At 49.9% G+C, this 11,650-nt stretch overlaps 2 protein-coding genes across 8 annotated transcripts; both read left to right on the top strand.

Moving 5' to 3' along the window:
* Positions 1-784: 784 nt before the first annotated feature.
* LOC123504882 lies at positions 785-6,289 on the top strand. The gene is made up of 4 exons (XM_045255787.1): positions 785-790; positions 1,341-1,464; positions 2,569-2,685; positions 3,364-6,289. The coding sequence occupies exons 1-4, from the start codon at positions 785-787 to the stop codon at positions 3,801-3,803; spliced, it is 687 nt and encodes a 228-aa protein (XP_045111722.1). The 3' UTR covers positions 3,804-6,289.
* A 7-nt stretch (positions 6,290-6,296) lies between these two features.
* LOC123504832 lies at positions 6,297-9,782 on the top strand. Of its 7 annotated transcripts, XM_045255699.1 has the most exons (5): positions 6,297-6,477; positions 6,620-6,831; positions 7,005-8,683; positions 8,941-9,331; positions 9,648-9,782. In XM_045255699.1, the coding sequence occupies exons 3-5, from the start codon at positions 7,782-7,784 to the stop codon at positions 9,693-9,695; spliced, it is 1,341 nt and encodes a 446-aa protein (XP_045111634.1). In that variant the 5' UTR covers positions 6,297-6,477; positions 6,620-6,831; positions 7,005-7,781; the 3' UTR covers positions 9,696-9,782. The 7 variants fall into 7 exon arrangements, with proteins under 7 accessions (XP_045111634.1, XP_045111633.1, XP_045111632.1 ...); XM_045255698.1 differs by lacking the exon at positions 9,648-9,782 and having other exon boundaries at positions 6,297-6,473; positions 6,686-6,831; positions 8,941-9,568; XM_045255697.1 differs by lacking the exon at positions 9,648-9,782 and having other exon boundaries at positions 6,297-6,473; positions 6,623-6,831; positions 8,941-9,568.
* The last annotated feature ends 1,868 nt before the right edge of the window (positions 9,783-11,650 follow it).

Raw genomic sequence — 11,650 nt, 5'->3', positions numbered from 1 at the left:
ATGTTCAGAGAAACGTTTGGCTTCACGAGTATATAGTTTGCTGCTTCGCAAAACATAAAGAACTCGCATAACATTTAATAATCACACGTTACATTTGTTTATGAGATAAGAGGAGCGAACAAGTGGAAAAATAAAGTGAATAGATGGAAGAAAAAAGACGCCACTCTTAATGGCCTTATTAAGAAAAAAAACAAAGGAACTGAGAGAAAAGTTTATTCTATTTGCTTAGTTTCACCTTCGTTAACGGTATTTTAATTCTACTTGTACACGCTTCTGTTTTATCTCCCAAAACATCAAGAATCTGTAGAAAATCTAATAAGCAAACAACGTAACGTTATTTCACTGCAGTTATTTACATATCACTTCTTTTTACTCCCTAAGTACATATTTTTAAACTTACTACTATAGTAAGTAATGCAATCAATAACTAGTCATACAAAATTAGGTCGGTATTTTCAAGCACTCTGTCGTCTTACATTGATTACATGTCTAATAAAAATTATCTGGATTTTCAAATGCGTTTTTATGATTCTAAAGATTGTTTTACACCGACTGAGCATTTATCAATAGCGGAGAACATTACAAGAACCTGACTAACCATCACCGTGGCATCTGAATATATAGCCACTTTGAGAGTTCAAAGCTTTATAGCATACACTGTACATAACAATGTCCCTTGAGAGCAACACACATCATATTACCATTGCTATAGCAACTATCAAACACTTCCAGGCCCTCCCGTGAAGTTAAGACACATTTCTCTTCTTTAAGCAATCCAGAAACCATGCGTGTAATGGGTAACTCCTCCTCTTGCAACTCTCCTGTCGAGTTTCCCACACGGAGAAATTGGCGTAATTGCTCGTCTCTCCCTTGTCTTACGACTTACAAGGGAGGAATGGAATCGAGCGAAGGAGCGCAAATGAGATAAGTAGTTCTACTGATTTGGCTACACTGGGAATTAAGTAATGTACAGTGGAAGAGAGAAGGTTTTGTTACTGGAAGAGTGAATTTTTAATGTAATGTTATGGATTTCAAGACAATTGTCATCGTATTCTCACGTTTCTTTCTCGTTATTTTATCTTGAATGGGATGAAACATTGTACGGTGCAAGGGGAGTGGTTTTGCTACTGAAAGCGATGAGAAGTTTTTGAAGTGCAGCTCAAACTATGTGTAAGGGGCAGAACACCACCTGACCATCAACCCTCGTTCTGGATCGTTCAGCCACTCCCGAGCGACACTTCGCTCATTTCTCTCTGCCACATATGTCTCGAGAACCCTGCTTCTTCCGGTCACTCCACGTCTCGAGGCCCCAGTGAACACCTAACCGAGTCTACCTCGAGCCTCGCCAACACCCAGACGGCAGAGAACTCCCTGGACTCTCGAAGGACTGGCCTTTCTCCTGCTGCCCTGGCTTCACCCTCTACCTGTTTCGTAGTACCGTCAGCGCGTCTGTCTCCTGTGTTGGTGAGATTAGTGTTCCTCTGGCCCTCGTTCGTTCTAGTGGGAGACTCTTGGTGAGAGCCGGGTTGTGCGCAAGGTGGCCCTTTTGTTATTATTTTGTGTATACCTATCGTGATTTTCTAAGTCTAGTGAACTTGGTGGAACTATTCTAAACTGTTTATTACCGCCCCCACCGTTTTAAGTGTAGTTAATCCTGGGTACAGTTTAGAGGGGGCAGGCCTCGCTCCTGCAACAAATGGACTGAACTAGTAAGGTATTACTTGCATTTTGGCGACCTCGCCAGGATATTGAGCTACATACTCTTTGGGGGTGTTTGATGTGTTAGTGCAGTGCAGTGCTGAGTTGTGCCGAAGTGTGTAGTTATACGTTTGGCCTCGGTGAATTGAGGAAGGTTAGGTGCAGACGCACGTGTCCTCTAATCTATATTTGGTTAAGTGCAGGTCCAGTCCCTTTTAACCCCAGTGAACACCTAACCGAGTCTACCTCTAGCCTCGCCAACACTCAGACGGCAGAGAACTCCCTGGACACTCCAAGGACTGGCCTTTCCCCTGCTGCCCTGGCTTCACCCTCTACCTGTTTCGTAGCACCGTCAGCGCGTCTGTCTCCTGTGTTGGTAAGATTAGTGTTCCTCTGGCCCTCGTTCGCTCTGGAGGGAGACTCTTGGTGAGAGCCGGGTGGTGCGCAAGGTGTCCCTTTTGTTTTTATTATATTGTGTATACCTATCGTGATTTTCCAGTAAACTTGGAACTATTCTAAATTGTTTATTACCGCCCCCACCGTGTCAAGTGTAGTTTATCCTGGGTACAGTTTAGAGGGGGCAGGCCTCGCTCCTGTAACAAATGGACTGAACTAGTAAGTTATTAAGTTATTACTTGCATTTTGGCGACCTCGCCAGGATATTGAACTACATACTCTTTGGAGTGTTGGATGTGTTAGTGCAGTGCCGAGTTGTGCCAAAGTGTTCCAGTGGTGTAATGTTTTTCCTTCTCGGACATATTGTGTAGTTGTACGTTTGGCCTCGGTTAATTGAGGAAGATTAGGTGCAGATGCGCGTGTCCTCTAATCTATATTTGGTTAAGTGCAGGTCCAGTCCCTTTTAACCCCCAGTGAACACCAGACGGCAGAGAACTCCCTGGACTCTCCAAGGACTGGCCTTTCCTCTGCTGCCCTGGCTTCACCCTCTACCTGTTTCCTGGTCCGTCAGCGCGTCTGCCTCCTGTGTTGGTGAGATTAAGTGTTCCTCTGGCCCTTGTTCGCTCTGGAGGGTCTACATGGTGAGAGCCGGGTGGTGTACAAGGTGTCCCTTTTTTTATTATTGTGTATACCTATTGTTTTTCCAAGTCTAGAGAAATTGAGAGTAAGTGAACGTTCTCTTGAACGAGCAGCCGCTAATCCGGGGATCTCGGCTGGTTCACTGTACCTTACTGTGGTTTGGGCAGCAGAGTATTTTGGTCTTATTTCGTCGCCTAGACGTAATTGTGGAGTAGCCATTGCTCCTACAGAGGAACCAGTTATGCTCAGTGTGCTTGCCAGTCAGTGCTTCTGTACATATACTTCATGTAAGTGTCCTTGTGGGGTTCACTTGTAACTATTTATGTATACGTTTTGTTTGTGCAGTGGATTAATTTTTCTACCCATACCTGAGATATTTGATCTATTTGGATGTTTGTGCATTTCATCAATTTTTCTACCCTTGTGGTTTATTTTGTACATGCATAATTCATGTGTGCGTGAGACTGTATTTTTTCATGGCTGACTCAAGGGTGTCTGACTGTTTCATTCATATTAAGGGATTCCCCTGTCTCTAGGTTTTTCAAGTCTGCGTTGTTGGGTTTGTTAGTTTTGGTTCTATGTCTACTTTCGCTGAGCTTACAGAACAAGTAGTAAAGCTCGGCCTCTCAGGAGAGGCCGTTGCTCGGTTTGCTCTGCAGGTTTCCAACGGGAAGGAAGAGCGCAGGAACGTCAACGTCACCGTGAACGGGAAGACAAAGCCAAGGAACGGGAGCGTGAGGAACGAGAAACGAGAATTTGAACTTGCCAAGTTGGCTTCAGAGTTGGGAGCAAGTCCCGATGCTGGCGTGCGAGGACGGAAGCTTCCAGCTTACCAAGGAGAGGACATCCCCACCTACCTGACCAGATTTGAGCGTATTGCCACGCTCTTAACAATCGACGAGTTGTCTCGCATCGCCGCCTACCTGACCAGATTTGAGCGTATTGCCACGCTCTTAACAATCGACGAGGAGTGTCTCGCTGTTAGACTTGGGAGTCTACTGACAGGTAAAGCTGCTGAACTCTATCCACCTTTACCAAGCGACCCCTCCCTCCTTCAAAGGGCGCTCTGACTGGTTTTAAGACTCGAGAGCAGTACTGGCTAGACTTCTGAAACTAAGATCAGAATGGGAAAATTACCAGAATGGGAAAATTACCAGATGTCTACCCGTCTTCAGCAGCTATTTGACTCATTAGATCAGTTCATTGCTTCCCTTTCTTACGGAGATCCCTTTCTTACGATCTCTGTATCTTCTTAAAGGAGCAGGATACCACCTTAAGACTGCTGTGGGTAAAGCTGATGTTTGGTCTGCAGCTCACAACGCCTACCCTAAGCAGAACTCCAGCGGAGCCACTGGGAGATCTACCTACCATAAGAGCCTTTAAAGAACCAAAGGACAAATACAAGGTACGATTTTGTATGGATGAGCTGTCTCGCCCAGATTATGCAGTTGCTGGCACGATCAACGGCTCCAGGGCTACTACGATGTCAGTCACCGGCTGCAAATGCGTGATCATCTGAGAAGGCAGTACCTGATGCTGACGTCACAACGGCTCCAGGGCTACTACTATTGTCAGTCACCGGCTGCAAATGCGTGATCATCTGAGAAGGTAGTGCCTGATGCTGACGTCTCTCAGCGACCTAAGGTAGTAGTAGAGGATTATCTTGAACGGGAAGATATTTTTCCAACTATTAGGTGCTATATACATATTTCGAGGGCTGGATTGATAATGCTATCCTAGCTCCATGAAGTGCGCTTGTGTCCTCACTGGCAACATCTCAGGAGCTCCTAGTCCTGATGAACCGTCTCATGAATACCAAAGCACCATCCTCCTCGCTCCAAACCTCAGTCGGTGATTTAGCAAGTCATTTCGGACCTTCTCGAAGGTATCCAGCCACTTCTGGCCTGGGATGGGAGCAGATATTATCGACTGCCGTCCATCCTGTGGCGTCTGTCAACGAATGTCTGCCAAAGGAAGAGTCCGACCAGCACTCCTCTATCCTCTTCCAATTGTAACCGAACCTTTTTCCAGAGTGGCGGTCGATTTGCTTAGACCACTGTCTCCCCCATCCTCAGAAGGCCACATCCTCACTTTAATCGACTATGCCACTGGGTTCCTAGAAGCCGTGCTACTGGCGGAAATAGACTCCATCTCCGCTGCTGAGGCTTTACTCTCTCTCTTTGCTGTAGTCGGTATCCCACGAGAAATTCTCACTGATCAAGGTACCCAATTTGCATCTCAATAATGCAAGAACTTCACAAGTTGTTAGGAGTCAAGCCTTTATTTACAACTCCACTTCATCCTAGCACTAATGGTCGCATTGAACGTCTACATGCATCTCGTAAGCTTCCCTACGAAAGCTCAAGGACCGCCCTCGAGAGTGGCAGATACTTGATTCCTACATTATTCACCCTCAGATACCCAGTGATAGAACCAGTTTCTCGCCTTCGAACTTCTTTATGGAAGGACTGTTCGGGGACCCCTCTCCGCCCTTAGAGATCTATGGGAGGACCAGAACCTGAAGGACGACGACCGATGGAAGGACTGTTCGGGGACCCCTCTCCGCCCTTAGAGATCTATGGGAGGACCAGAACCTGAAGGACGACGACCGATCCGCTTTCCACACTTTTCTATGGAAGGACTGTTCAGGGACCCCTCTCCGCCCTTAGAGATCTATAGGAGGATCAGAACCTGAAGGACGACGACCGATCCGCTTTCCGCTACGTGGTAGAGCTACAGGAGAAGCTAGCAGAGACCGTGCAGATCGCCGCCAACAATGCAGACATCAGTGCCTTGAAATATAAGACCTACTTTGACTTCAAGAGTCAAGATACAGTTTCAACCGGGCGATGAAGTCATCCTTCTTCCCAGCTATTCCACCAAGCTGCTTGTAACTTGGAAAGGACCTTGTATAGTTTTAGAGCGACGAGGTAAGGTTGATTACCTAATTGATTGTCCCCAAGGTTCGAGATTGTACCATGTCAACCTCTTAAAACGTTACATCCCTCGTGCTAGTGCCAGCTTTGCCGAAGTCTTAGACGAAGTGTCAACACCTGAAGAGAACGAAGAGTTTGACGATGTTTTCTCTGATGTTCCTGCATCAGCACAAAGACTTACCCTGTCGATGTCCATCTAAAACGTTTCTTTGAACAGGAAGTCTGTCGATGTCCATCTAAAACGTTTCTTTGAACAGGAAGTCTCTGACCTTTTTGAGAAAAGAATCATCCAACGGTCTTAACATTGTTCGCCAGTCGTGATGGTTCCTAAGCTAGGCTACACATTGGATGGCCATTGACTACCGTCAACTCAACTACAGTCTTCCAGGCTGAGCCCAGCTGCAACACTGAGGAAGATATGTACAAGTTTTCTGGTTCAGGATTCTTAACTCACTGAGTTGGATCGCTGCAAGGCTTATTACCAAGTCCCTTTGACAGACCCATGCCGCTGACAGCCTTCTCAACCCACTTCGGCCCATCACCAGACTACATTTTGGCCTGGTCACTGCTTGTGCCACCTATATCAAGCTCATGCGCATTGTTCTTCAGACTGGGCCCTGCATTTAAAGAACCCTGCTTCTTCGGTCACTCGCGTCTCGAGGCCCCAGTGAACACCTAACCGAGTCTACCTCGAGTCTCGCCCAGACGGCAAAGAACTCCCTGGACTCTCCAAGGACTGGCCTCTCCTCTGACGTCACCCTCTACCTGCTTCCTGGCGCCGTCAACGGGACTGCCTCCTGTGTTGTATGTATGTGTAGTACTTATATTGTGCTTTGCAAAAACATGAAATGTAATTCTCAAAGCGCATATTATCGGCTGAAAGAAACCTGCACAGCGAAGCTATAGCAGTAACCTTCCTTCACGCTCCTTACTTTATTGAATACTTTCAGAAGAGCGTGTATGGAAGGAAATTTCCGCTTAAATCATCGGAAATTGAAATTCCCGGCTCTGTCCAGGTATATGCGCAAGCGTGGAAAGCCCCCCTCACACTCCCTGGTTAGCCACCAACCCGAGACACCGGTCACTCTTGCTCGCGGAACCAGACTGGCCGGTAGTTCTGTTCTTCACCGTCTTTCTTCCTGCATCTACGTTGGTTATGTCGGTAAGTTCTGGTTCCTGCTTGTGTTTTACGTGGTGGCCTTGCCTGTTTTACGTGGTGGCCTTGCCTGTTTTACAGATGTTTCCTTAGAGGTTGTTCCCGGGTTTCGTTTTTTGTTTATTCGCCGACCTATCCGTGCTTACCACTTATTTCCGCTTTTCCCTTGTGTTTTTCAGACTAAACGTGTGTGTGCTGCGTCTGGCTGCTACGTCAGGATTTCATCAGATGGTCATCAGATGGGCACAACCATTGTTCTCCTCGTGTTTCACTCAGGCAGGCTTCGACCGCCTGTTCTGTATGCGAGGTGTCGGTGGAGGAGATTCGTGCTACCCCTCCAACAGCCCGCGCCAAGCTCCCCGCCCTTGAGCTCCTTCGGGGCGCGTGGCAGAGGGCGCGGAAGTTCAGGTTTTCAGGTGATTCCCCCCTGTCTTGGGCTGGTCCAGCGCTGGGAGTGGAGTTGGGGCTCACTTGCTCCCGCAACCCGTCCTGCGTCTCCGAGCCGCCCATGGGTTCACGACCCAGGCCTCTCGGGAACCAGGGGGACGAGGATGTTGGTCTAGAGGATGGCGTCCCTGAGGGTCTTGTGGCCTCTCAGTAGCCCCATGCCTCGGACCGTTTCCGGCACTCTACCGGCTCCCGACCATCCTCATTGGGCAAACCCAGGACCTCGTCTTCTCGTGGTCCCTCTCGCGGGTCCTGGGAAGTCCCAGCCGAGAAACGTCTTTGTCTCCAGGGAGGCCTCGAACTTGCCGTTCGTCTCCGTCCTCGACCTCGACCTCGACCTCGTCCTCTCCATCCCCCTGCCCTGCTCCCTGCCGTAAGCACCGCAAGGGCGGGGTGCCGGTAGAGACAGGTGGGGGGGGGGAGGCAGTTTGGCCTCCCAGGTTGCTGCCCTCCTTCCTTCTTTGCTTGGGCCCGTCCTCGACACTGCCCTGTCCCGCTTCCCGGCTTTAATGGCTTCCCAGTCTGGACTTCCCCTTTTTCAAGGGCTGCCAGCTGGTGCCCCGCAGCCTCAGCCCTCTTCCTCTGCTGCGAGGGTGGAACTGGGTGCCCCTTCTCAAGTGATACCACCTTGTCATCATTCTCTCCGTTTGGAGGACACGGGGGTGCACCACCCCCGTTCTCCCCCTGCCTCGCCTCTTGCACCCTTCCCTGACTTGCCAGAGTTCCGTCCCTTTTCCTGGTGTGAACTTCCTGAGTCCTGGGAATACTCTTTTGGGGAGGATGGTAAGCTGGTGGCCTGGTCTCCCGACGCCTCTGTACCAGAGGGTTTGAGGAGGAGGGAGGACGTGATATTGAAGTGGACCAACGACAAGGAGGGAGCCAAGGTCCTCTACAAGATTCGACCCCTCTCAGCCCCAGTCTCCACGTCTTCGAGAGTCTCCGCCTCGAACACTTTGGATGCAATTGGTGCCTTACTCGAGAACCCTCGTCTGAATCCAGAGGGGCACATGTTCATCGACAGGTCCAAAGACTCTCCAGCAGTTGCCTTTTCCCCAGATGCCTGGTTCCCTCAGGTGAAGGGGGAATATGCCCTAGACATCCCTGCACTTCTTGAGAGGTCCCAGGATCAGCCCACAGCAGCTCCACCTCGGCGGGCGGTTCCTCCGTCTTTTCCTGTTCTGCCTCCTCCCATCGCGCCAGAAGGACTCCGTGACTGCCTGTGGTGGTCGGGTCGAGACCGCGACCTGCCCCATCAACTTTGTGAGCCTGAGGCAAAGTTGCTGGCTGCGGAGTCCTCGGCTAGACAGGACTTGGCCTCAACCATCTCGTCTGTCACGGCGGTGGCGATGATGAGGACTTGGCTGAGAACGCTCGCTGTGGAGTTTCAGAATTTTCCACTGGAGGAGTTGCGGTGAGTGGGATGTGCTGTCACACCATGGGTCGTTCTGGTGGGTGATGCCTTAGGTTAGTCTCTACCCAGGACGGGTCGTCGTCCCTATATCTGCAGACGAGGTCGTTCGGCTTCGGCCTTCTCCTCGCCTGTATCTGTTTTCTCCTTGCCTGTATCTGTTGTCTCTGCCTATATTTGCTTTATACGACTCCACGGCGCCCCTACAGTGGCTGGAGTTCGCCTGTCCCTGTTTATCTGGTTTTGTTTTTTCTTTTCAGCGATGCCCTGATGGCTCTCTCTACAGTGGCAGAAGGTGCGGCCAATATGGTTTCGGTGGCCTTGCCCTCGGCGGCAAGGACGTTCGCCGAGGCTTGCCTGGCTGCTCGCTTGTCAGCTTCGCGGTCGGCTCCAGATATGGCTCGTAGAGGCCTGGTTCGGGCGGCTCCCCTTTACCGCGGCCTCTTCGACCAGGAGGTGACGGACCGTGTCTTCGCTTCGGTCCCGGCAGTCATCCAGGTCCAGCCCCCTGCTCCACCAAGGACCCGGTCTGTTCCTGCTCCCAGGTTCCGCTCTCTGGCCGGACGCCCACCCCCGTTTGCCTGCCAGCAGCAGCGGGTGTATCGTCCTCCTCCCTCGAGAGCGAACGACCAGCACCCACGGCGGTCTCGGCAGCCGCAGCCCTTTCGGAGCCAGCAGCCACGGAACCACGTTTCCCGCCAGCACCAGAGGACTTCCAGTTATCCCCAATCGGGGATAACTTCTCCTGGGGTCAGCTTGCCTTACCAACAGCCTTGCAGCTTCTCTCCAAGCATCACTTCAGCTTCACGCTTGGAGTTTTACGGAGAGCTCTCTACCATCGCTGCTCCTCCACGGCGGTGGACAAGATGCTGAGGGCTTACCGCCTATCTTCTGTGCGTCAATATGAATCCTGCTGGCGAAGGTTTCAGGACTATCTTCGGGTTCATGAGGTTGAGGTTATCTCTGCCAGCACGGTTGTGGACTTCCTTGCTTGGCTTGCAGACTCCACGAATAGGGCGCCGGCGACGGTCTCGGCTCACTACGTAGCCCTCGCAGATCCACTACGCTTTGGTATGGATATCAGGGTGCCACGGAGGGCGCTATCACTCCTCTTGAAGGGTATCCGTTCCTCGAGGGTTCCGAGACATCAGACAGTCCTGGCCTGGTCTTTACATCGGGTACTGCAATACCTGGTCTTTGAAGGGATCTCTATGGGGGAAGAGCACTTCCTTCAACGCGCCGCTTTCCTCCTCGCCTTGGCTACGGGGTACAGGTCGTCACAACTGGCGGCTCTCACCCACCACCCGTCCTTTTCCAAACTGGAGGAGGACTGCTCGGTCCTCACCCTCTCCGAGCATTCAAGGACTACGTGGAGCTTACGGTGGGGGTTTCTGAGGACCACTTCTTCTATAACTCGAGGTCTAGGCGCCCTCTGGTTCCACGGTCCTTGGCGCGCCTTCTGTGCCGCATTATCAAGTCGGCCGACCCAGGTCAGGCCCCACACGCCCACGACATCGGAAGCCTCGCAGCGTCACTGGCGTTCCTCCGCACCCATTCTGTGGAGCGGATACAGAACCTTGGGGGCTGGGCATCAACGGCTTCCTTCAGGACTCGCTACCTCCACCATTTGGTCACCCCTGTTCCGTGTGTTGTCATGGGAACGACCCCGTCCTTCTCGTCTCTGGAGGGCCGGGGACGGGCATGTAGGCGAGGCCGATATTGGGGTAGAGGTCGTGGCAGAAGTCGCTAACCAGTATGCCCTTTTGTATATATGTGTATTCTCTTAGTGTATATACTGTATATTTCTATTTACATAGCAATATGTAATAAAAAAAGAAAGTGTTCTGATTTATAACTTTTTTGTGTTTTATGGCTCTTGCTGCTTAAATTGTTCTTATCGGTTTAAAAAACCTGCATAGGTTTAGTGTCCCTCCCTCCTCCCATAGGCGAAGCCTTTTTTTTCTCCTTTTTTCTTCTCATTGGAGTGACCGGTGTCTCGGGTTGGTGGCTGTCCAGGGGGTGTGGGGGGCGGGCTTTCCACGCATGCGCATATACCTGCACAGAGCCGGGAATTCTAATTTCCGATGATTTAAGCGGAAGTTTCCTTCCATACACGCTCTTCTGAAAGTATTCAATAAAGTAAGGAGCGTGAAGGAAGGTTACTGCTATAGCTTCGCTGTGCAGGTTTCTTAAGCTGATAAGAACAATTTAGGCGGGAAGAGCCGCGACAAAGATATATTATTGTAGAAAGAAATAAAAATAAATTTAGAAATAAGACAGTTGATAAACTAAGGTAAATTGAGAAAACAAAACCTAGAGGGGAAACTACGAACTACTAAAATTAAGGAACAGATAAAGGAAAATTAAAATTATAAAACCAAGGCATAAAAATCGTTACCATATCACAGGAGAAGCAGGATGACGTCATAAGCGGTGAAACGATATGGAAGTGGATCTGGCAACAAGCAGTGGTACCAGATAAGGGTGTTTACCACTGTTTCGAATTTGCTCACAGGACATAGACCGGTGGACAATGTTCGAAGGTATAGTTCTATTAGTAGCAGGGTCTTTTTTGTCCCAGTGGTAACTTTTCTCCTTGACTTGAGGTACTGCTGGCCATGTTAACAGGACAACTGAGACCTAGTGAACTGACGGACTTTGAAAATCCTGTAACCAAGTGACTTTGTTCATCGTGTACCTGGCAGCATCGTATACTTCCACACCAGACTGTGTGACGTTTCGATGCTGCGAACACGGACAGTGTCCGGTACACCACTTGGTGCTCGCTTCTGATGTCATCAGCGAGCCTTTTCGCTTTCCACTGCTAGTTGGTAACAATTATGTCCGTCGAACATTGTTCGATCGTGTGAACGCACGTTTATAGAAAACAATCTAAACGAAAAGTTAGTATCAATAAGAGTAACGAGTAATGACAAGTTGTAAATCGGCTCTAAAACACGGTTGCAAATC

The sequence above is a fragment of the Portunus trituberculatus genome, chromosome 17, assembly GCF_017591435.1.
Source record: "Portunus trituberculatus isolate SZX2019 chromosome 17, ASM1759143v1, whole genome shotgun sequence".
NCBI classification, from domain to species: domain Eukaryota; kingdom Metazoa; phylum Arthropoda; class Malacostraca; order Decapoda; family Portunidae; genus Portunus; species Portunus trituberculatus.
Note: the sequence above shows the minus strand (reverse complement) of the source record. Positions and strands in the feature narration are given on the sequence as shown.